At 55.2% G+C, this 24597-nt stretch overlaps 4 protein-coding genes across 6 annotated transcripts in view; 1 reads left to right on the top strand and 3 right to left on the bottom strand.

The window, feature by feature from the left end:
* The window catches only part of LOC119140339 (tetraspanin-15-like), a 99053-nt gene extending 93470 nt beyond the window's left edge, over positions 1-5583 (bottom strand). The window contains exons 1-2 of one of the 3 annotated variants that reach the window (XR_005101597.1): positions 5406-5583; positions 3540-4900 (exon numbers count right to left, since the gene is read on the bottom strand). The gene's annotated coding sequence lies outside the window, so the exon portion shown is untranslated. Of the gene's footprint in view, positions 1-3539; positions 4921-5405 lie in introns of those variants that run through there. The other 2 variants (XR_005101596.1, XM_037371601.1) reach the window with 2 other exon arrangements.
* A 171-nt stretch (positions 5584-5754) lies between these two features.
* Positions 5755-15287, top strand: NCAPH (non-SMC condensin I complex subunit H). Its single transcript, XM_037371773.1, is given in 20 exon segments — positions 5755-6003; positions 6078-6165; positions 6496-6590; positions 7720-7793; positions 7796-7857; positions 7970-7973; positions 8396-8511; positions 8781-8970; positions 9548-9639; positions 9797-10002; positions 10468-10616; positions 11158-11261; positions 11702-11824; positions 12122-12229; positions 12913-13077; positions 13478-13594; positions 13850-13932; positions 14266-14315; positions 14318-14340; positions 14754-15287. Coding segments are annotated over 20 exon segments (2112 nt in total). The 5' UTR covers positions 5755-5800; the 3' UTR covers positions 14814-15287.
* A 730-nt stretch (positions 15288-16017) lies between these two features.
* Positions 16018-16847, bottom strand: LOC119140463 (STE20-like serine/threonine-protein kinase). Its single transcript, XM_037371845.1, has 3 exons — positions 16801-16847; positions 16585-16698; positions 16018-16464 (listed from the first exon to the last, which is right to left on the bottom strand). Exons 1-3 carry the CDS (start codon positions 16804-16806, stop codon positions 16357-16359), a joined length of 228 nt encoding a protein of 75 aa, XP_037227742.1. The 5' UTR covers positions 16807-16847; the 3' UTR covers positions 16018-16356.
* Positions 16848-17003: 156 nt separating this feature from the next.
* On the bottom strand, positions 17004-24283 carry LOC119140469. The gene is given in 17 exon segments (XM_037371852.1): positions 17004-17237; positions 17324-17448; positions 17562-17691; positions 17794-17973; positions 18141-18264; positions 18802-18934; positions 19052-19325; positions 19725-20881; positions 20974-21088; positions 21173-21222; positions 21225-21253; positions 21571-21765; positions 22149-22221; positions 22317-22466; positions 22686-22716; positions 22718-22735; positions 22857-24283. Coding segments are annotated over 17 exon segments (3477 nt in total). The 5' UTR covers positions 23316-24283.
* Positions 24284-24597: the final 314 nt, after the last annotated feature.

The raw sequence follows: 24597 nt of genomic DNA on the forward strand, positions 1-24597 counted from the left end.
CACCACCAGGATGAGCTTCCCATATGCCATGCCACAGCTAACGTACCCACTCCTGTGCCACACTGATCCTGCTTTCCCCTCTTCCCTTTTCCTATAAGAAAGTTATAAATCAGGCAATTATAAGCCTCCCAATAAAAAATATTCTGGTTACAGAAGACCAAGGTGTCAAGAAGAAATACAAGCCCTTCCCGAAGCTGCAGTCACCCTGAATAGAAGCATTTCAGGCTGGGAAGAGCATTACCATGCAAAGCACCTCCAAAAACATTCCTGTTATTGCAAAGCAGATCGTGCCATCCGGGTTGATTAAAAAGGTTCCAGGGAGGTAATGAGAGCAATTTTCAATGGAGGCAAAAGGAGAAAGAGGGAGAAGGAGGCTTGTTCTGAACCACTCTGCTTTCTGCAAAGGCACGCAGCCACGATATCACCACAGCAGATAATATCTGTATTGAGGGATGCGTAGCTGATTATTACAAGCTGTTCACTGTCCAAAAGCTTCTCTGATGCATGGCATAATCAAACAGCTGCGAATTTGCATTTAAATTGAGGAATTTAGGAATCCACATGCCAAAGAGTGGGCCTCCTTGGGTGACACTTCTGGTATCTCACAAAGGAAGACAAAAACAGTGTGTGACTTCAAACAACCTCCCAAAGCCTGTCTGCCACCCTTTACCAAGACGCCCGTCTCAAAGATGTGATTGATATCCACGCCCAAACCGTGCCGCAGCAATAACTCTCCCAAGAGCAAAGTCCCTTTAGATGGGTTTGTGTTAACATTTTTGTCTTGCAGCACTAGCGTTGTCAGCATTACAACCTCTTTGCCCTCAAAACCCCCAGGGTGTTCGACACCCAGTCAGCACTGATTGACACTAGCCACACACCGTGATTTGATCAGCAGCACACACACACAAAAAAAAAGGCCATAAAACTGGCAGCAGAGATACACTGGGTACATCTCCAGGCACTTTTTGGTCACTCAGCAATGCCCAAGGGATGGAGGCGATGTCCTCTGGAGCAGCTCTGGTCTGAGATACTCTCAAGATCTGTCAACAAAATCCTCCCCCGAGGACTGCACCCATGCTCTGCGCAAGCAGAGGAGCGTGACGAAGCAAGCTGTCCTGCACTGCAAACTGTCCTCATTTACTCCCTGCACGGGGCATCCACAGCACCCTCACAGGCGTTAGCATCCCTGAAAACGCTGGTCTAGTTGGTGTCCTATGTGAGGACTCAGAGCCCAACATCCCACTGATTTCCCCTGGGATGTGGGGAATCACCCACTGAGTTTGCCTTCTTGGATTCAGGTCCTGTGCTCACACCAGTCCCACTCTCCTCTCTCCGACAGACAGAGCTGCAGGAGCTCAGCTCTGCTGCGAGCCCCTCATTCATAAGCACCACCCTACTTTGCAACAATCATTTGAAACTGCTGAGAGTCCTAAATTACAAAATAAATTGAACGGAATTAACAAGCCACTGACCCAGCCAGTCCATCAAGCATCTCCGCAGCAAGTTCCTGCAGTCAGAAATGACTGCCGGTGTAATTCTCGAGGGCTGCAGGCTGGCAGTTGCGTCCAGACCAGCCTGCCCGTTTTTCTTCCCTTGGCTTGCAAGGGAAAGTTGCCAAGAACAACATGAGACATTGTGTGGGCACAGCCAGACCAAAGCCGGGGAGAAGCACAGCCTCTTCTTGCTGCTGCCGCTGGCCTCAACAGCTCGAGAGGATTTACAGCTCATCACATCCCTCATCTGCTTTCAAGCCCAAAACCTTATCTCAATTCCTCCATCGGGACCTTGAGGACTTTTCCTCAGCTGCAAGTGCGAGCCCACATTGTAACCGTGCTGCCGATGATTTATACACTTGAGTTTGCAGCCATTACCAGGTCTGTGAAATCCTGGATTTTATAACATCAAGTGCTTTACCTGGCAATAAAACACAAGAAACAAGAGCACAAAAGGTCAGATCATCACTGCTCCTCACAAATGAACCAGGTGCCTGCAAAGGGAGAAGTTAGTGGGGCCATCCTGAGCTCTGAAACCCTGTGGGATGGTCTTCCAGGGCCTCCCCACTCGGAGCCACACTGGGGGGGGGGGGGAAATAATAAAATATCCAAGTTCTATAAGTGCAACCTGTGTTACAGCCTTTTCCAACACACCACTGAACCAGGGCGCAGGAAAGCTGCTCAGGAGCAGGCCTTCCTAATAAGACCGGAGAGAAATCAAACCATTTACCTCTTCAGAGGTTTCAGCCTCTTCCTTGTGCCCTGAGGTACTAGCAGGACTACAAGTAGCTCTGCAGCGATAACAAGTGCGGCTGAAAGCAGACAGCTCACTCTGGAAAGGAAAAATCAGACTGAGAGGCTGACCCTAGAGTGTCTGCAAAAAAGGATCTGCATTGTAAACCAAAACCAAGCCCCTTCCCAGTCACCTGTCAGCAGCCAGGCAGGTATTAAATCACCTTTTATTATTGAGATGAGCTACAGCTGTTTGCATAAGAATAGTACCAGTGGGTTAATAAATGTTCCTGTAGCATCTGCTGCTGCACACAGAAATTACCAGATAATCTTTTGTTTACGAGTCATTTATAGAAAGGTGCACAAGTTCAACAAGAGGACACCCTGCTTGTGTGGCATCCACAGTCTCAGCCACTGCAGCAGGGTCCCCAGGCACTTGGGGACACGGGTGCTTGCAGACATGCCCTGGACCCACACAGCAACAAAACCTCCAGCAGCCCCATCGCCACAGGCAAACACCTACCGAGCAGAGGTCTGATGCGTGCAGGGGGCAGAGGTTCTGGTAACCCCAGAAGACTGCAGGTTTGACACTTGCCAGCTCTATTTTTAGCCTTGCAGCTGAGGAAGATCCCCGCCGCCGCACTAGCAGTGCTGCGGGTCTGGAGCACTCAGTGCATCCTACCCCCAGGACCTGCCAAGCAGCTCAGCATTCCCACGGATGTAATCGACAAGGTTTCAATTCCATCACAGCAGCTGTGGCAGTCACACAGGACCGCTTTCCTGTTTCTTACTCTTCTCCTAAACTTCCCACCCCCCACCCCCACTTCCCTGCAGGTAGGAGACATCCCCTACGCGCAGCGTCACCCCAAAGCTTCCCACAGCCCTAGTATGGTGCAGGCAAGCAGGTGGAAAAGTACCAGGAGCGCAGCAGGCACCGGTTGCTGCCTGGTGGGCGGACAGCAGGCTTTCCCTCCTAAGTCATTCTTCCCAGCTCCCAAAGCAAACCTTAAATGAGCCTCCAGCATTCTCTCCAAGAGCAGGAGAAGCCCAGCACACCTCCATCCTCCAGGGGATTTTCGGGAACACATCTTCTGACGAACACCCACCGGCAGGTCTGAGTTGTAAATCAAATTACCCAGAGTCCTGCCAGTGATTTATTAGTTGGAGCTGATCGAAGGGGGAGCAGCCATTTGTAAAAGTTCCTGTCACCAAATGATACATTCTCTTAATTTCCAGTTAAATACAGAGCATGAATATTTCTATCCTCGTCAGCATCACTAACAGCTGGGAATAATGAAATGCTCCACACATTGCTATTGCCACTGCAGGAGTAATTTATTTGGATGTTAAAAACCTTCATAGTTCCTTCAGCCTTTTTCATTTCGGATGTATAGCTAGAGAGATTGATTTGTTTACAACAGCCATTAAAAGCTTCATTATGAGGCTTTTGCTCATAGGAAGACACATCATAAAGCATAACCCAGGTTTTACAGCCTCTCCATCTTCTGGCCCAAGTGGAGCAGCTGAGGGGACAAACCCCTTTGGTCAGACCGAGTTATTCAGGGACAAAAAAAGCCCGACAGGGTTTTTGCCGCCCCCACAAATCACTTAGCCCCTTGTTGCTTTTGGAAGTGCCCTTGGCCTTCAGGGTGCTTGAGCTGTGCTTACAAGTAGATGCCAGGCTCCACACATTCATTTTTTTTGCCGGTTTTAGGGCGGCTGGACAGTACAGAAACTTGCCGATGGCCCTCGGCCGCTCTGTGTAGAGAGCGGGGGGACTGCTGCCAGGGTTGGCTTCGCAGGGCACACAACGACTTTCCCCGATCGCTGCTCCCGAGGAATGTAGCTGAGACGAAACCACATCTTTTCCTCCTGCCCCATCCAGTGGTTCAGGCTGGAAAAGCACTTTGCAGTCAGGAGGAACCCAGGCATCAAACTGCAGCAAGGTTGCAGCCCCCAGTACCTCAATCCACCAAGGACTGCGGCAGCTGCTGCTTCACCTGCCTTGGGTGGATGACGGCTGGAAACGCTGGCCTGGAAGGGCTGGAAAAACGTCTCATCCAGGTGGTGTCACTGGAGAAGCAGCTGCTCTTCCCATCGGCTGCGGGGTCATGACGATGATGGCAGAGGCAGGTGCAGGTCTGGGCCATCTAACTTTCTGCTAACGCTTCTACAAGTGCAGGACATGCCACAAAAATAAAACACACAGCTTCATTTCCCCCCCCATCAGCCTTGCCTCGGACATAGCTCAGCCCAGACTGCTCTCCATACGAAAGCAAGGTATGTGTCTAGGCACCGTGCCATAGGCAGGACTGCTGGAATCGGGCACACCAGGCCACTGCTCTCCCAAGAAAAGGAAATTTGAGGAGCAACGGCTTTCTCCAACAAAACTTTCCTGCTAGTAAGCACAGGGAAACCAACACAATGCAGATAACCTGGCCTCATCTGCTAAGAAATGGGGAGAGGTGAAAAGCTGAGGTGGAGCTACAGGGGAGCCCTCCTGCCTCCGCAGCGTCCTGCACACAAACACTGGCTGCCTCGGGTCAGACCAGGCGCAGGAGGGATCGGTTTTAGGAAGCTGTATTGGCTCCTCGCTTACCAGTCTCTTTGCCTCCAGCACGGCAGTGAAAACAAGGGCTGGACCTGCTCCTGCTGAGCATCCCCCGTGGGCCAGGCTGGGAGGAAGGATGCTATGCTGGGCAGGATGGAGGGCTCCTGAGCTGAAGGCAGGGGGGGGTGCCCCAAGCTCCCAACACACAGGGCTAGTGTCTGAGCTGCAGGGTGCTGCCCAGCCAGAGGCCACAAAGCCTGCAGACCACCTGCCAACCCTCTGTGCATCCAGAAACCCACAAAATGCTGGAGGGGGCTTCAGGGCACACAAAGATTTTATAGGACACACACAAAAAAACCCAACACCTGCAGGGCCAGTGGGTGCACAGAAGCAAACACAGAGGGCTCTAGGGAACACCGACCAGCACACTGAGAGGCTAAGGGACCGCCAAAGGTGCTGGGAATGCTCTAGCGAGCCTGCAGGGTCAGGCAGGCAGCCCTGGGGGCACCTCCACGCAGAGAAGGGCAACGAGAAGCAAAACGAGGCCTCCAGGGAGGGCCCAGTGATGGTGGTGACCACGGAAAGGCAGACAGGGGCTGGGGGGGGGGGGGCGGGGAGGCAGGCAGTACCTAAGCAGGTAGGCTCTGGCGGTTCCTCCGTCTCCGAAGCGGGTGGCTGACCGCCGGTGACGAGAGAGGCCCGGGCAGTGCAGTGCAACCCTCACGGAGCACCCGAGGGGCAGGCGCCCCCTCAGCGCAGCCGGGCGGGCGGCCGTTCCCTCAGGGAAGCGACGAACAGCCCGAGCAGCCCCGCCCCGCCGTGGCCGTTACGCCCGGCGCGTGCGTGCTGCCGGCGCCCGCCGTAATTCAAACCCAACGGGGCAGGGCGAAGAGCCGCGCAGCCGATTGGTCGCCGTCAGGGCGGGCCGAGCGGCGATTGGCTCGTAGGGGAGAAGTGGGCGGGGCGGAGGGGGCGGCGGGCCAGAGACAGCCAGGCCAGGCCAGGCCCGGGCTCCGCCGTGACGATGAGCTTCCCCGCACTCCCTCGGGCTCCGGCCGCCTCCCCCGGGCCGCGGGCCCTGGGCGGCACCGGCACTCCCGTGCTGGCCGAGTGTCCCTGTAACGACGATGAACAGGAGAGACGGCAACGCCGGCGCTCCAAGGCTACCGACCTCCGGCTGGGCAACGCCGACTCGCAGCTCAGCCTCGCCTCCTCACCCGCGCCCAGGTACGGCCGGGCCCGCTGTGAGGGGCTGCGGCAGGCAGAGGAGGAGGGTCCCCAAAGTACCGTGTCTCCCTCAGGCAGGCGGAGGCATGGCAGCCGGCACAGTGGAGCAACACGCAGATCTCGGAGCACTACAGCACCTGCATCAAGCTCTCCAATGAGAACGTGAGTGGGGCGCCTGAGGGGGCTCCTCATCCCGGCCCCCCTCACACCGCCCCGGCTGGCGGTGCTGGCAAGGCCGGGAGGGATTTTAAACTCCCTGAGCCTTGGCTACGAGGTTATTCTTCTTCCAAGCCCTCTGAGCCGCATCCCTGCTCCGAGCCGTGGCCAGATCTGGGCTCCTGTTGCTGCCTTCCCAGCAGTAACAAGCAGAATTGTGGCACAGACCATAATATCCCCTCAGTCCTGCTCTAATACCCCAGTGGATGAGGGTGCAGACAGTTTTGACAGGTGTCATTTGCCAGGCAATCAGTCCTAAGCTGTGCTTTGTTGCAGAAAATCACCTTGAAGAATGCCTTCGTCTTACACCTGATAGACTATATGAAGGAGATCCTGAAAGCGAAGGACTCTGAAATGACCAACTTCAAGGTGAGAGGAACTGCTGCCTGGTCACAGGGGTACTTTATTTCTGACTGGCATTTAACCTAAGTTTAGTCAGTAACAAACCTCAATTTCATTTTTCAAGGGCTGGGAAATCCCAGATTAGTTTGCCTGGGTGCTTGTGCAGGGAGGGTTGGAGGTGAGAACCTGAATCTGTTGCCCCATCCTGATTCAACAAAGGTAACTGAGCTGGTTACTTCCACTAAAAATACCTGGTAAAAGCAGCACAGACGCTTTTCGCAGAAGCTGACTGTTGAACCGTTTTGTACCACAGAAATTAAAGGCTGAATTCTTCAGTTATCGTCCTTTAAAAGGGGAGCTTGTTTGAAAGTAGGACTTGTGAGGCTTCTCTGGTAAATACTGGGTGTTAGAACCAGTAACGAAACAAGGCTGGAAAAGAAAGGAAGTTAGTGTGTCTAACTCCCAGTTGAATTTTGACCCAGGATGGATCGAAAAAGAACTTGCCAGGACAAAGACTGACTCGCTGTTATAGTTGGCTGATGCTAGGAGGGAGAACTCAATTCCTGGATGAACAAAAAAAAGGCAGAGCTTTTGAACGTGGCCTCAAGCAACCCCTGAATTAGCTGCCTTATGGTCGATGAAACTGAGAAAGGGATGGGAAACAGTGCACAGGTTTCAGTAGGTGGTCCTTCGCCTTCCTAGGGGCATCTGCGATCGAAAAGGGTGCTTGGCATCTCCTGCGCTTCATGTCTTTTGACTTCGTAATTTTGGAAAATAGAATGATACCAAGAGGATGACCCAAAAGAAGGCATGAAGGAAAGCTGGAGAACAGTCTCTTGGGAAATGCAAATCTGTACCTTTCTGCTTCTCCCCGTTGTTTAGTCTTGGAAACTTTTAAAGGATTCTTCTGTGTGATCCCTTCCAAAAGGCCTGATAAAGCAAATCTGCCTGGGAAGACATATCTCGACCCCCTGCTGTGCACCTAGGTCTCCAGTAGGTTTCAGAATCAATCCTTTCCCAGTTGGTCACAATTTTGCTTGTAATACAGAGCATTCAGAAATTCAGGTCTGCAGCTTGTCTTCTGTGTTTGCATCTTCTAGATGAGACTTTTTTCCTTTCTAACTAAACATTGCAATCCTTTGTTCCTCCTGTCAGGTGGGCAGCTGGCACGATTGATGCCAGTGCAAAGATCTACGCCGTGCGCGTGGATGTGATCCACGCAGATACATACAAGTTCTCGGAGGCTTGGGCAAGGAATCGGCATCTACAAAAATGTGGATAGCTCGCCGAAAAGAGGTGTGCCATTCACTCATTTCTGTTAAGCTGTAACTGCTCCACCTGCGTGTAAGAGAAGTAATCTGTGTGCTTACATAGTGCTCGTAAACTTCGAAGCGCTTTGTGCATCTAGGAGAGTACCGCTAACTTAATTTTCCAAGGGCTGGGAAATCCCAGATTGGTTTGCCTGGGTGCTTGTGCAGGGAGGGTTGGAGGTGAGAACCTGAATCTGTTGCTTAATCCTGTATTCAACAATTTGGCCCAATGCAAACCAAAGGTGGCCTAATCTGAAACATTAAAATGAACTGCCTCACTTTTTGCTGTCCCTTGCTTTGAAACAAATACGCTGTTAAGATAAAATAGTCAGTAAGAAGAAATGCAGCATCCGACCAATGAAACTTTGGTGGTTCAAGCTAATTAGATACCTAATGGGGTAACTTCGTGCCCACTGGGTTTTTCGTATTTGTCGTACAAACAGAAGCAGAAGTTGTGCTGTCCCTCTGTAGGGTATTTCAACAATTTTTCTAAGTGTAACTTTTTCTTCTTTTCCTTTTAGAAGGCAGTCCGGTTCCTGGGGCTGTCCAGAGAGTTCAGACAAAGAAAAAGCACTCATGCAAAACCATCGAAGAGAACTTGAATAACATCAATGTGCCAGAGGCTAATCCCAGATGTGAGGTGGGGCTGCTGTAGCAGTTGCATCTTTCTCACTCCTCTCTTGGGCTCTAACATTCACACGCATGTCTGAACTCTCCTGTTATAGCAAGGTTGTTCCTAGTCATGTATATTCCTCCTGTGTGAGGCAGCTGTGAGAGCTCTCTCCTCGCTGAAAAAGACGTGCGGGTCATTCTTCCTTTGGATCTGTACTTTAAAGTCTCCCACAAAGACCTGCTTCACCCCCTCCGTCTACTCTGTTTCTTGATTCTCTCTTCATTCCGTACCTGTAGGTTGACCCCTTGTTCCGGAGAACAGCCATATCTTTTGACGAATGCAGCACAGCTGGCATTTTCCTTACGGGGCTGCATACCCAAGGCTGCCACAGTGAGCTCCTCTTTGACTCAAAGATTGTACCTCTCCCTTCTTCAGAGACCATCACGCTGCCAAACCCTGATCCTGTGAAAGTGACGGATTTAAAGTGTGAGTGCGGGTAACTGCTAAGCCGAGGGGCCCATCCAGACCTTTCAATCCTTTTCACCTCCCAGGCGTATTTCATTTTGGTCTCAGCCAGCTTGACCTCTGTTTTTGTTCACTGCTTGGCTACCCTGTAGCACCATTGCTCTCATCCTGATCAAACTGAGACTGGTTGCTGGAAAAACAGGAACTTTTATAAGTTTTGGATCACTACGCGTAGCTTAACCTCTGGCAGATCTGTCACACAGCACGTATATGTGGTCTGAGTTGCACAGCAGTTGAGATTAGTGTGCTCCATGTTAAGTCTGACCTTCTTAAAATGTTTTGAGCCCGGACATACTACTGAACCCCACTGCTGTGATAAGATTCCCAGTGTTATGCTCACCTTTGAGTGTGGGCAGCAACTGAACTCTTCATCTCTGCTGAGAAATGAGCTCAGCTACTTTTGCAGTGAGCCCTGTGCTGCCCTACATGCTGCCTACATATGTGGCTTTAAGAACAATTGAATGCCCGTCACTTGTTTGAGCTGTTGGTTGCTTCATCCTGTATCTAATCTCTCCCCCTTTGCTCTCCCTGTCTCTAGCCGTGCTAGCACAGTGCATTGAAAAACGCCTCATCTGCTCTTCACTGGCTGGTTTCCACTTTACAAAATGGGATGCTGAATCCCATCAAGAGGTATGCTCGTTAGCTCCGTGCTGGGTGGGATACCTGAGCTGTATTCTGTACTAACCTCCAAAGTCATCTCCAAGATACACAGGGCAGTGGGACGTTGCGCTGCAGGACTGCTGATATCCTCCGTGGCTTTTTTCCTGAGCACCTTCTTCTCCTACAGTCAGTGTCAGCCCTGTTGGATAAATTTCAGAAGAGTGACCAAGCATTCGATATCAATGCAGAGGTAGACAGCGATGTGGAAGACAATGTTCCCACCCAGCCAGATGATGACTTCATTTCTGACTCCCCCAGTAATACAGTAGCAGGCCAGACTGGGGAATTCGCAGGAAACCTCAACTCCTTTGGAACAGGCTGCCAGAGGAAGGGGTAAGTAGCCACTGAAAATCTATAGCTTTGCTTTGATAGCAAGCAACAACTTCTGGCAGCAATCTGGGGAACCTGTACTGAATACACATTTCCCATCTGGCTGTAGCTTGCTTTCTCCTCAAGTTTTGGGTACAACCAGGAATGCGTGACAGCAATATCTCTACCCTCTGAGAGGACTTTTTTGTGCGGTCACATTTCCCCAGAGTGATTGCTTGTCTGCTCACTCTGCTCCCCGGTTTCCAGCCAGCCCTTTGGCAAGCCCACCTCTGTTTTTGCAGCAGCCTCACAGACTCCAGACGCTGCAACACTCACCGTTCACTGATTAAAGAGCAGGAGTCCTGCATGCATGCCAGCAGAAGGAGCAGGCGATGTCTAGATAGAGATGATCTGGATATGAAATGCACGCTCAGGCCTGGTGTATGCCAAAGGAATGATTTCACTGAGCAGCCTGTGTGCTCTTTCTAGAACTGATGTGGTTGCTTTCGGAGAGGGAGACATCAAGGTGATGTGCCATCATCTCTCTACGGAACCAAGGGAATACTCCTATTTCAGTCCCCGAACTCTGTCCATGTGGGCTGGCCCAGAGCACTGGCGCTTCAAACCTCGACACACATGTATGTATTTAAAGTCAGCGGCTCGTACGCTACAGATGCGGCTACTGCCAGGTCTTGCTTACCTTTGGAGATGGGTGCCATCTGAGTCAAAGTAGGGACAGTAAGGAAAGGGACAGGCCTGCATGGCTCTTTTCCAGCCAGATGGGAAGCAGTACTGAGTTCGGGCACCAGGAAGGCTCTGTATCATGTGCGGATCCTTTGGTGTCTAACGTATTCTCTATTGTTTGGGTTTGTTAACGATGCTCACAGTTTCAGGGGGTGGAAGTTTGCAGCACTGGAAAACACTAGCACTAACACAGCTCGGGCTGTTGTTTCCCACCTTCTGCATAAAACCTGAAGATTAAATGACATTTTCTGCTTCGGTAAAAAGATACTGATCCCTTTAAAACATGAAGCTGAGAACACCTATTGCTTTCCTGTAATAAAGTGAAAGGTCCTTGTAGGTGACCTTTCTGTGTGGAGCAGATGCTCAAGTTAGGAGAGAGCTTGTTGTCCTTACTCTGTCACAAAACACTGACAGTTTCCTTCCTTTCTGCCACAGCTGCTGCCTCTACAAAAGAGGCCAAGAAAAAGAATGCAAAAAAAGCATTTGAAATCAACTTTGATGAGGATATTGACTTTAAGACATATTTCCGTAAGACCAAGGTACATGCTGAGTTTCTGCCTCTTTCTGCTCTCGCTTTTGCCAGCATGTCTTGGACCTGTTACCTGCAAATGGCTCATCTCGTGCTTCTGTGAACTGGCTCTGTAAACCCAACATCATGTACGTTCCTTGGTGCAGAGTTCTTCTGCCTCCAGGTTGCGTTACACATAGAGAGTTTTACCAACCTTAGGGTGCAGAGTCAGGCAGGATTCTTCCTGGCTTATACCCTGTCAGTCAAAGAGACCTTGTGGGTCCAGCTGCGTGTCCCAGGGTGCTGTGCAGAAGCCCCTGCATGCACTGACTGGACCAGTTTGGAGCTTGTCTTTGGAGGCATTTTAGAACTTGCTGCCTTTCAGATGAATACCTGTGTTCAAAGCACTTGTGTGTTGATCTACCGAGTAGTGGATAGCTCGTGGGTAATGGTATTTATTACCTCCCCCAGGCTTCTGTAGTTCTAGCCAAGTCCATTCTGGAAAACCAGAACACAAAGAGCACCACGCTTCCCCCAGACTTCAATTATGACCCTGACTGCATTCTCCAGCTGTCCCTCAAACCAGCTGTGAAGGTAAGAGTCTTCTCTAAAAGCCTGTTGGCAACGATTTTGTCACAAAACCAGTCTTCACCAAATGTTTGAAGTGCCTTGGGGTGTTCCTCAGGGCTGGACTCACCTACTTGTGTACGCCAAAGTGGCCGTGCTTAGCTGTTGTGCTTTACAAGGGGCTTGCTAGAGGGCTGGTACGCAGTGAGGAGGAAGGGCCAGTAGGCTGGGTGAAGGGCAGGTGATGAAGGAACAAGGTGCAGGCATCGCTTGGGGAAGTATTTAGGGTTTTTCCTTTCCTGACCCTTGGTCTTGTCTCTGTAGCTCTGGAGGAAGCCTGAGCTGAGCAGCCCGATGGATCACGAAGATCAGATTGGCGAGTACGATTACAACAACCCCAACGACACCTCCAATTTCTGCCCTGGGTTGCAGGTAACTGGAACAAGAAGATCTCTTTCTGTTGCTATGTTGGGTATGTGATGGGAATCATTTAGGAAGAATCTGCATCTGGAATTACTAGTGAAAAAGAATTGAGGCTGCAGATTATAACGAAGCTGCAGGAGTGTCTGCACCCACCCCTGTCTCCTCACTCTAACGACACCAACTAAACTCTCTGCCTTTGGTGTTTGCTAGTTTGCCACAGAAACTCCATCCCAGCCTTTCCATACACCTCTGCCCTAAAGAAGGAGTAATGCCACCGCTCACCGCTGCAGCCATCTACATGGTGATGTTTCCTCCAGCTGTTTCAGGCTCCTGTTGAAGTCGATTTCCTCTAAAGCTTTAGCTTTCTGCCAGGCCAGTGCTGCTCCCGAGTGCACTTGTGACAAGTCTTAGCTGGTCCCACACTGGCAGGACAGCCCTCATTTCTGTTACCTTTCTGTGTAGAACAGCCTTTTGATACTCTGCGCTCTAGATCTCCCCTGGGTTTAGCCTTAGCCCTGCCCAAGCACTGTGGGGAGAGGCTGAATAAGAGCATGTTCCATGGGGAAGGTGGGCAGGTATCTCCACCCTGCTGCGTGGCAGGTGCTCTTGTTATCTTGGTGCAGGACATCTCTGGCTCCTGCTCCTCATGGATGTCTCTGGGTGGCCTCACTGCTGTATCTCTTCTTGATCAGGCTGCAGACAGCGACAATGATAATGACCCTGTTCAATTCATGGGCCAGACAAGGGAGTTCAACCTTACCACCCACCCTGAGGGTGAGGAAGCTTTGCTCAATGGGGTTGGCAATGGCGATATCACAGTGTATGGAGAGCTGAACCTCATTGCTGAGCCCCTGAAGGTAAGGACTCGTGTGGTTACCAAGCCGTGAACTGCTCACTCTGGAGCAAAGCCTCTCAGCACCTCGGGTGGTTAGACATCCCAAAACAGCAGTTTACCTGGTGCAGGATCTCCGGGATTTGCTACTGGACGCTTTATTCCCAGATGAACCCTTGCGTAAGAGGAGGGAATTAGAAGTCAGAGATTTAGTACTAAGACAGTATTCACCGTTGTTCCCAAGGAGAACCACTATTCCCAGATGAACCCTTGCGTAAGAGGAGGGAATTAGAAGTCAGAGATTAGTACTAAGACAGTATTCACCGTTGTTCCCAAGGAGAACCACGTTTTCTTTGGTTTTGTGGACTTGAGGATAGCGCTGCTGCTTCTGCTCAGTTACTCTCAACTAACCTTCTTTTCCTCAGATCAATAAGATAGAAATTCACTATGCAAAGACAGCCAAGAAAATGGACATGAAGAGGCTGAAGAAAAACATGTGGGACCTCTTGACCGATAGACATGAGAAAGTAACAATGGCAGAGGTGAGTGCAGGGGAAGCCAGACACCGCCCTAGGCCTGAGGGTGGGAGCATGCCCCGCAGGTAACTGCTTAACTGCTGCAGAGACGGTTTGGGGCAGGTTTAGCAGCAATTTCTTTCTAGTAGTACTTGTCTTGCTCCCATGGGACGGCCGGTAAGGACAGGCTGAATGTAACTCGCAGTGGTTTTTCTTTGAACACAAGGCTGAATACTGGGGAGCAAAGTCTGTCTCAGCAGTGTCTGTCTTTTCGCTAAATAGGCGGAAGATGCAGAGAAAGAGAACACATCAGTGGTAGCAGGAGACAAGATCTTCAGCAGCATCACAAAGCAACTGTTTCACAGGTAGGGAGGCCCTAAAAAAGGTTGGACTGAAGATGGGGGGCAGACCTCAGCTGAGCTTGGGCAAACGCTGACCCCCTCCTTGTCTATTACACCCTGCTAACTGAACCCTGATGGGGGGAAAACCTCTTGCTCTCTGGCTTTGCCTGAGAGAGCTGCAGGTTGCATTCAGCTTGGCAAGTTCTTTGCTAGCCCGGGGTGGGGGGGGAAAGGTACAGAAAAACGAGACCTCTGGGGAGGAGCTGATCTTTGGCAACCTGGTCCTTGCAGGCACGCTCCATCTGTCGGGTTTCCAGTAGGCTCTGGCCATCCTAACCTCCTCCTTCTCTTTTGTAGCCTGCCTTCTGCGATGGCAAACAATCTGTCTGTCCCCTTAGCCTTCGCCTGCTCTTGCATTTGGCAAACGAGAAGGTAAGCACAGTGTGCACACCGGCAGGGTGGTGGGAACAGCAGGTGAAACGTGCAGCGAAAAGCACTGGGAGCGGGGCCGTTTTCTTGCTAATCGAGTAATAAGTCCCAGTTTCTGCTTATAGTGAACATAAATTAGCCCGTGGTGAGGCACTCGTCACGTTTTCCAGCCCTCTGTCATTCCTTTGTCCTTGGGTTGCAGCGACAGAGGGGTGAGGGCTTCGTTGCTCACTGTGTTCTAAGCGTTTGTGAGCGTTCAGACCCAAAGCAACAACTGGTGGGAAGCCTTGGCCTTGCATGTGCTGCTGGTGACAGAAGGGACTGGGATTGTTCAAACCTTCATCATGGTGGGTTTTTTTATTTTTATGCCAGGCCTTCAGTCTGACTTTGTTGAACTTCACTTTTTCTCTTCCCAGAATCTGAAGCTAGAGGGCACAGAGGACCTGTGTGACGTCCTAGTGAAACAAGGCAACTGAGTCCTGCACGGAGCAGACGCCCAGGGCTGACCCCTAGGACAGCTCAGCATCCCAGCTGACCAGTGCTGGCTCTGGACTAGCTCATCAGTGGCAGATTTTTCTCCTCCCAGCACTGTTGCTGAGAAATCCCACTGGTCTCTGCACCTCAGTAAGACTTAAATCAAGGATACCCCGCCTAAAAGGACTGGCGCAGATGGACAGTTGCAGCTCAGCCTGCCTGGCTCCTGCCATCTTCAATCCAGCAGCTCTTTCCTGGGTCTGGGGAGCAGATTTCCTCCACCTCACGCTGAACCGCCCATGCCTGCTAGCGAAAGGCTCCCTCCGCGTCTCCCTCCCTGTCCATCTGCAATTCCAGTACGTGGACTGACCGTTATTTGTGTCTCCCGTTTCTCCTGTAGTCCTGGTTCGCCCCATGGAATTATTTACTTTTTATACTGAGCTTAGAGATAATAAATTACAACAGATTTTATAGATAGACCTTTGAGATGGGAAGAAGGAGTCTCTAAAACAGGCGAGAGGTTAAAATAACACAAGTGACAGAGAACAGCAAGAGCAGGACAGCTCCCTAAGGAAATGCGAGCCAGGAGTCATGGAATCACACAGCCAGAGCATCACCAGCCAGGACACACTCCTCCAGGACCTGAATTACGTGAGCAGGACCAACCTGGATGGTGGCGGCCAGGTTCACCAAGAGTTGAGGGCACCAGGCCAGTTCCCGGTGCTGGGGCAGGTCCAAGATCAAGCCAGGAAGTTATTCTGCAGGTCAGGATTGGATCTGAGGCGATGAGGCAGGGAGCCCAGCGCTCCCAACACAGCTCAGGCAGGGAGTGAAGCCCTTGAGCTGAGCTTCCATAGAGCTCCTGGGCCATGGGTGGGGGTCGAGACCCCTGGTGAGGCTGCTCAAGGCCATTTAGGGTGTATTAGTGCCCTCAGGGCCCTGACACAGCAGGTAGAGAACGGCTCTGTGGGGTGGTGGGACCTAGACTGGGCTCCGATGCTGGCACTGTGCTGCCAGCCACCCCTGAGGGCATCTCTAGGACACCCACCCCGCGGAGACCTGGCCTGAGGGGCAAGTTAGGGACCCAGGATGCACTGGGGGGGGGGGGGCGTAAGATGAGAGTTTTTAAGTCAAAAAATAGTCACAAACAGGGACTTTCTTCAAGAAAGGATGTATTTCCTTGAGTCGCAATTCAGCTGAGGGGAGAGCCGCCTGGGAAGCGCCAGCAACCCCCGTATCCACAGCTTGGGACCAGTGGGGGAGACTTCCCTGAGGGGCTTCTTCCCGAGGGGCTTCTGGGGTGATTTGGGGTGGCAGCACCTGCTTTACCCCAGCCCCTCCAGCATGGCGATGATGGACTTGAACACACCCACGCCTGCCACCCATGGGATCCATACCATGTCCTGCCCAGCCCTGGGGCTCAGCACCCCCAGGGCAGCCGCCCCTCGCATTGCCTTTGAGATCCTACAGCCCCATCTCCCAGAAAAGCCCTGGGACCATCCCCAGGCAGCTGCCCGCCTCTCCCCAGTAGCCTGCGGCGTAGTGTCAGGAGGGGAGATGGAAGAAGCGGGTGATCCTGCTGCTGCTGTGGGCGCCCTGCAGCCCTCCTCGCCGCTGCACCGGCAGCGAGTTCCCCAGTTCCTCCTCCAGCATCTGGAGGAGAGAAAGCGCTGCCGTGTGCTGTGCCCCACGTCACGGGGGCTGGTGGGGACAGCAGCCCTCCATGGGCCAGGGCCAGGGCGAGGAGACGCTTCGGGCTGCGGGAGCACTCACCTCCTTGCGGGCAGCCAGCCGTCGCTTCCACTCGCTGAGCTCCATGGCGTGCTCCTGCTCCAGCCGCCCCAGCTGCCGCCTCTCCTGCTCCACCAAGAGCTGCATCTTCTCGCTCTGGGAGAGGGGAGGTGGAAACGGGAAGGAAAGTGCTTGAGGAGGGGTAGCAGCCCTGCGGGAAGCCCCCGGGGCAGACAGTTTTGCAGCGGTCCCCAGTACCTGCATCTGCTCCAGCTCTGCCAGGCTCTCAGCCTGCTGCTGTTGGAGCTCCTGCAGCTGCTGCGCCTGCTGCTCCTGCTGCTGCTGCACCTCTGCTCGCTGCCGCCTCTCCTCCTGCTGCATGAACTGCGGTGGGGGACAGCCCACGTCACCCTCCCTTTCCCTAAAAGCCATCACTTGTGGATTTTTTGGGCACTTTCCCCCTACTTCGGGCTGGGGAACCTCGTTGGCCCCCGGACAGGTCCTCCTACCTCCTTGGCCCTCTCTCGCTGCTTGGCCCCGTTAGCCTCCTGGAATTTCAGGTTGTCCTTGAAGAGGGCCAGGCGGATTTTAGCATCACAGCGCTGGCTTCTCAACAGCTGAGCCCGCTCCTGTGCCTGCTGGCTCCTCAGATCCTCCAGCAAGAGCTGGTGGAAGCGGTTCATCCTCTCCATCTCCTGGGAGAGGGGCAGGAGGGTGAGCTAGGAGAGGAGTCGGGGGCCCACCGGGCTGGGGGGAGCATCGCCGGCAGTTCCCACCTCACCTTCTCGTGGCGCCTGCAGAGCTGCTGCCTCTGCAGCGCGTGCTGCTCCTTCACCTGCTGCCTGAAGAGCTGGTACTTCTCTTGCAGGTGCCCTTGCTCCATGCTCCACACCACTGACTCGCGGGCTGCCGGGCAGGACCACAGCACCATCACCACCCCCAAAACCCACCAGCCAGACCCCCTGCTCCCCTCCCTAAGAGCCCTCCATCCTCATCCTCCTCCTCCCAGCCCAGCCTACCTCTCCTGAGGCTATGGATCTTGCTGATGCACTCCCAGTCGATGGACATCATCTTCTTCTTGTGCTCCTGGACGACACACTGCAGGGCTGCGTTGAGTTCCTCCTGCTGCTGCTGCAGGAACCGCTGCTCCTGCGGTGAGCAGTGGAGGGGCTTGGTCCCAGCACCCAGGGGAGACGGTCCCCAGGCTCCTGGCAGCACGGCTGGGAGGGGCAGCTCTGGTCAGACCCTCACCTCTCTGCCATCACCCTTCAGCTCCTGCATCTTCCTCTCGCAGTCCTTCTCCTGGAGGGCCTTGAGGCGCTTGGCCTCATCACGCAGCCTCGCCGTGTACTTGAGCTCCTGGCGCTCCTTCAGCTGCCGGTAGCGCCGCTCCGAGCTCTCCACCTCCCGGTCATAAAACTCCTTCTTGCTCTGCCATGCAGATACGGTTAATGGGGCTGCAGGGACCAGAACTGGCCACCGAAGCAACCAAACCCCCCCACCCAGACCCTGGCATCTCCCGCGGTGGGACCCCAGCACCCCTTGCAGGTGTCCCTCTCTGCCCATATCGTAGCACCAATGGACAATGGTCCAGTTACCATCATCTCCTGCTCAATGTGACGAAACATCTGCTCCCGCTGCTGGTGGAACTTCTGCTCCAGCTGGCTCTTAGCTCTCTGCTCTTCCTTCTGCAGCACCCGCAGTTCGCGGAGCTCCTGGCGCCTGAAGGTTTGAAGAATCACGGTGAGAGGGGGCCAAAGGTGGCCCTGGAAGTGCCTCTCGCCCAGGATGGCTGACTTGTAGGTGGCTCAGGGAAGGGAGGAGCTCAGCCCTGGTGTAACATCGCAGAGAAGACTTTTTCCAGCAAGAAGATGTGGCCTCCATCGGGTCTGCGGTGGCCATGCACAGCTGATGGCACCACCCCTCCATCTCCCCCTTCATCCTTTCCTACTCTCCTTGGGCGATGCGAGAGCTTGTGGGAGGAGATCTTCCCCTCTCCCTCCCCAAGCTGGCTGCTGGACACACCAGATACGGGGCTGGGCAACATTTTGGCTCAGCCCTGAGGATGCAGAGAAGGGTTCACTCATGGTCTCCTGCTGGAGCAGATGCATTTTCCAAGCCTGGAGGTCAAGCACTTGTGCTTTGCAGAACCCCAGATCCATCCTCCCTCCCGCACCCTCTTCCCTTTGCCCCTGGTCCTCCTCGGCCAGAAATGGGTGGAAGATGCCTGGTGGCCCCTCCACTGCCAGCATCACTCACCGAGCCGAGCGCACCATCTCATCCCTCTCCCCAGCCTTGCTGGCAGCTCTGGTGGGCGCCACGCTCACCTCCTCCTCCCCATCCGCCACAAACCTGTGGGGTTTCTTGACCACCCTTCGGGCGAGGCAGGTTCCTGTGACCGGGAGTGTCGGTTTGAGCTCAGATGGCCCAAACCTACGTAAAACCAACATGGGAGCCCACACAAGGTGGAGGCGGCTTCACGTGGCCACGTTTCCCGTGAGCTTCTCACCTGCTGGGCTGCCCCAAGGGCAGGGAGGGCACTTGGGCCTTGTACAGCTGCGGGGTTTTCCGCAGGGGATGGCTCCTCTCCTTGCTTTGAGGTGATGGATGGACCCGGTGTGTTCCCTGCTTCCCACGCTGCTCGCGCCTGGGAAGAAGCGCGGACAAGGGCAGTACCAAAGCTCACGGTCTTCGTGGCCTTTGGGTGTCCACCAAGGGCCTCCGGACGCTCTGGCACTGCTCCGCGACCCTCCGAGCCACCCATCTCCTCTCCAGGTCCATCCCTTGATGGGCCCTCAAGGGCTGGAGCAACCTGCACCCCATCTTCTCCAAGCTCTCCATCATTTCCATCTTGTCCTTTCCAGCCATTCCCATGAGCAGCTCCTGGCTGGTTGTCTCTGAGGCAGTTTTCTGCTTTCTCTTCGGTTTCTTCTTCAACAGGTCCCAGGATCTCCACGGAGGATGAATGCTCCACTGAACTTTGGGCCTCTTCACTTGCAGGTCTCTCTCCTACACGTGCTGCAGAGGCTGCCGCCGGTTCCTCTCCTGCCAGCATCGCTTCCCCCGGGCTGGCTGGCATCTCCCACCGGGTTCGCGTCCCCCATCAGACACCCCTTTTCCAACATTCTCTTCCAATGTTCACTTCTGCTGGCACCAGGGCTTCCTTGGGAGGAGCTTCCAACCCCAGTGTCAACGCTGTCTGTGGCTTTCTCCTCATTCCTCCCCACCTCCTGCTCAACCAGGTCCAGGGGGTCAGTGATGGGCTCACACACCACTGAGTTTCTCGCCCCGTTGTTCCTCTCTCCGGCCTCTCCCAGACCAGCTGGGGGCTCCTGCCACCCCTGGAGAACATCTGACCCCACCACTACCCCCTCTGGCACCCTGGGCATCAGCAATTCTTCACCCTGTGCTACCCTTTTCTCCACCAGCTCGGTCTCCCCGGCACGCTCAGGTCCCAGGGGTGTCCTCCTTGCTCCACCACCACCCTTCCCAAGGCCACCTTCGGCCCCAGCTGGGCCAACCTCAACCTTTAGGTCTAGCAACGACCGAGTAACCCGGCGCTGATGCTCTGCTGGCAACTTGAAGCTTTGGCTTTTGGTCCCTATGGTCCACAGATCCAGGGCTTCCACCAGCTGCCCCACCACCGAGCCCCCATGCCAGCGCCCGTCCCTGGGCACGGGCAGGGCCACCGAGGTACAGGTGAGGGCTCTGCTCAACTCCTTTTTTGTGTCACATTTGGGAGTCGGAACAGGGCTTGGTTGGGCTACCAGCCACCCCGCCATAGGCCTCTTGGCCACCAGCGATGCGCTGGCAGGCTGGCTGTCCTCCTGGGGCTCTGCCTGGGGTCCAACCTGCTCCGCCTTCAGCTCTTGCAGCTCAGCAAGGTCTCCAAGTGGCCCCGAGGGGGGCTTGGCCGTGTCACAGGGGGTCTCCAAAGGGCTGGTCTCCTCTTGGCACCCTTGAACTTCTCCTCCCAGCTCTGCTGAGGCTCCTTGAGGAGCATCCAGCGCCGTAACCTCCAACCCACCCAGCTTCACCCCGTGCTGCTCCTCAGCTGCTTCTTGGGACTTCATCCCTCCAAAAAATGACCTGCGCCGTATCAGCTTCAGAAATTCTGACGGCCTCTTCGCAGGGAGCTTCATGGAGCCCACACGCTCAGACCTCCTCCTCATCTGCTTCAAGAAGTCGGGCGCTGTCTTGGTCCTGGGCTCTGCTGCCACCTGGACATCAGATGGGACCCCCGGCTCCTCACCAACTCTCCCCACAGCGGCCAGGGGCTGATGCTCCAGGGGATCCCCCGCGGTTGGGGAGCAGGAGGATCTCCATGCTCCTGCCCAGGCTGTGGGGTGGACAGTGGGGGAAGAGGTGAGGCTCAGCGAGCTCCTGGAAAGGGCTGGAGGGATCTTGCAACCCCAGCCAGCCGCTACTCACGCACCGAGGGGACCAGACCTTCCTCCTCATCCTCTTCCTCCAGCACATCAGCCCGGGCTTCGGCCACCACTCCCGCAGCGGTCGCTTGTCGGAGATGCCCGCCACAAAAGGGGTGCTGGGTGGGAGCAAGGGAGGTGAGTGGGGCCAGCACCAGGAGGGGTCCCAGCACCCTGGGCAGGTGGCAATGGGTGCTACCCACCTGCAGGAGCTGGCTGGCCGACCACCGCGCCTCGGGGCTCTTCTCCAGGATTTCCTCAAGAAGTCCTTGAAATCTTCAGACCTGTGGAACGGTCCCCTGTGAGCACAGGGCCAGAAGCTCCCCGTCACCCCCCGCCGGGGACCCCACAGCCTGGAGGGATGTTAGGAACACCCGGGCACCTTGCAGAAGTCCCCACCCCGGTGTGTCACCTTCAGGGGGCAAAGGTAGCAGGATGGGAAATCTGTGGGGCCACTTCTGGAGCTGGGCTTGGAGAAGCATCACTGATGGTTCAAGAGCCCGGCCCAGCTGCCCGGACACAGCTTCTCCCCACAGTTGCCCAATGGACCAACTTCTCCCACTGTCACAGATGTTGGGGTGATGCCTCCGCAGGGACTTACCACCTCTTGGGGTGACGCAAAGTGGGTGGCTGGGACTTGGCAATCTTCAGCAGCACCCGCAGGGGGTTCAGCTCGTGGTAGGGGGGCTCCATCTCTGCCATCTCAATCAGGGTGATGCCCAGTGACCAGATGTCAGCCTTGTAGCCGTAGGGGCTCTCCTTGGACGTCTCACACTGCACCACCTCCGGGGCCATCCTGTGCGTGGCAGAGGGGGGAAGAGGTCCAGCCTGCTCTGGACCAGGGCTGGTATCTGCCCCCAAAACTAAACCCAGGTGCCACCCCCTCCATAGACAACCCTGCGGGCAGAAGAGGTGAGATTTGACCCTGGCTCTTCCAGCGCCAGCCCAGGCGGGCTTGCACCCACCAGCACCCACGTGTCCTCTCCGTACACGGCTGAGGAGCCCCCCCGGAGCTGGCATTGGTTGGAGGAGGAATGATCCGGTTCCTCAAGATGCTCCTGGTGTCAAGGAGCCGGTTGTGAACATCCACAAAGAGGAACGGGACATCTGGGCTCCCCCATCCCACCTGCCTGCGCTCCCAAATCCCAGCATCCCTGGGGATTTCTGCCCCACACCTACCAGTACGGGGTGCCGATGAAGGACGCCCGGCGCTGGATGGTGCTGGAGTTTTTGGCCGAGACACCAAAATCAGCTGCAGAAAGAAGCTGTTAGAGAAGATCCTTGGGGCAACGCGTCCACTCCCGGCCTCCCCCCACCCCACGGGGCCCAAACCCTGCCAGGGCTCACCCAGTTTGACGTCCCCGTCCAGCGTGAGCAGGACGTTGCCGGCCTTCACGTCCCTGTGGATGATCCTGCAGCCGTGCAGGTACTGCAGCGCCAGCAGCAGCTGCTTGCAAGCCGCGCGGATCTGCTCCTCCGTCAACCCTTTCTCCAGCTCTGCCATTAGCACAAACGAACCCCGCCGATAACGATGCCTCCTGCCCAGCACCCACACCCCGAACCTGGGGGGTACCCGGATGAAAACGCGCCCCGACCCATCCTCCCTCCTGGAGATGCTACACAAGCCCAGGACTCCCTCTCACGCCATGGAATTTGGCAATCCCACACCAAACCCTCCGACAGCTGTGCGCCAGATGGAAAAAAATGTTTCTTTACCTAAAATCGCAGCATCCATGGCCCCTCCAGTGACAAAACTCCACCAGGATCTGCAGGGAGAGGTTTCCCACCCTGGTCTGCAAATGTGTCCCCTCCAGGCCGAGTCCCCCACAGCCTGGTGGGACCCCAGTTCATGCCCAGGGTGGGGGACCAGCCCCCTCCACAGCTCACCCAGAGCTGCCCGTTCCAGTAGAGTGCATCCAGCAGCTTGGTGATGTTGGGGTGGTCGCAGCAAGCCAAGATCTCGATCTCCACCACATAGTCCTCCAGCTCCTCCTCGCTCGGGGTGTTGATCACTTTGGCGGCCGCCAAGGCCCCCGTCACCTTGTTCTGTGCCTGGGGGAAGACGTTTGTGGGGCACAAAAGGAGCAGCCCCTCAGTTTTCAGTGAGGGGGAAGCTTGGACCCATCGCGTCCCTCCCCAGGTGTCCGGCACCACTGAGCCAGATGCCAGGGACAGGCACGGGGACCCCACCATCACCAGAGCCGGGAAGGGGAGGGATGCGCAGCCATCCCATGTGTGGGGCTGATATGGCTCCTGGAGCATCCCTCTGCATCCCAAAACCTTCCGGCAAGCGACATCCTCCCACGGACACAATAGAAACCCCGTGGGCGCAGCCACAGTGAGCATTGGCACAGGGGGCTCAAACCCTCAAGGAAGGTCCCGCCAGCCTGCAAGCGACACCAAGGCATTTGGCTGTCCTGAAAAAGCCGGAGAGAGGATGGGTTTTGGCCAGGGAGAGCCCCGCCAGGACCGGGACCATCACCGCCATGTCCCACCGGCCCCGGAAGGCAGCTGCTGCCACGGGTCTGCCGAGCGGCACGTTTGGGTTTCCTGCCAAGCTCAGGCTCGGGGTTGTGGTTTCAGAGCAAAACATCCCCGTCTTCACCCCCTCGCCCCAACCAAGGGGGCGAACACCCCCCGGCAAACAGGCCAGCACCGCGAGCTGGTGGCTCTCACCGTGCCGAACGCCGGGAACGGGCTGTGCCAGCACCAGGCAGTGACCCCGCCATCCTCTGCCACAGATTTGGGGCATTTTGAGGCTTTTTAGCATCTTGCACGCCGGCAGTGAGGCAGCACCAAAACAAAACCAAAAAAAAACGCATTTGCAAAACCCTCAGGGCGCCGGTGGCATGTCGGGGTGCTGTCCTACCTTGAAGACCTTGCCGAAGGCACCGTCGCCCAGCTCACCCAGCACCACCAGGCCTCGCAGGATCGACGTCCCGCCTGACATGCTTGTACTGCCTCGCAGCTTCTTCTTCGCTCCGAAAACCCAAAAGGCGCCGGAGAAAAGCCATGGGGCTGCCTCCATGCAGAGAAAACGGGGTGGTGGGGCTTGACCTCCTCCACACGCACCTTCACAGCCCGTGCCCTTCCTCCCCCGCAGGCAGGAAGGGCTGAGCGCTGCCCCGGACCGCGCAGGATGTGCCGTGAGGCAGAGGGTGCCGAAAAGGAGGTGCTTTGCTCCGTACATGCTGCATCCCATCCTTGGGTATTTTCAGGATACTCAGGCTCACCCAAAGGTGCTGCCTGCGCTCCTTGCACCCCTGGGGAACCTGCGGGTGTGGGGCTATAGGGGTCCCTGGGCACCCAGATATATGGTGTTGTATCCATCCCCAGTAAGGCTCAACACCACCAGGCTCCACCACTGGGCTGAGCTTAAATAGGTCCCAGGGGTGCTGGGTGACCCAGGTGAGGTCATTAAGCCTCATTAGTGCCTCGCTAACTCACTCTCCCTGGAAAGCCCCCGGTGGTGGGGCTGGGGCTCAGCTCTGCCACCCCTTCGGCAGAGGGTTGGGGTGTCAGATGTTGGTACTCACGGCTGGCTCCCCGTTTGGCAGCCCCCTCTCGATGCGGGGGGGCACCCAAAGGCCCCCCACCCAAAAGCACCCAGCTCCGGCTGCTCCCCTAA

The sequence above is a fragment of the Falco rusticolus genome, chromosome 20 (genome assembly GCF_015220075.1).
Source record: "Falco rusticolus isolate bFalRus1 chromosome 20, bFalRus1.pri, whole genome shotgun sequence".
Classification (NCBI taxonomy): Eukaryota; Metazoa; Chordata; class Aves; order Falconiformes; family Falconidae; genus Falco; species Falco rusticolus.

Coding starts and splice junctions, on each gene's coding strand:
- LOC119140463 (XM_037371845.1), bottom strand. Junction 16,465..16,584: donor GGCTGGCTGCCCGCAAGGAG/GTGAGTGCTCCC, acceptor TCTCTCCTCCAG/ATGCTGGAGGAGGAACTGGG.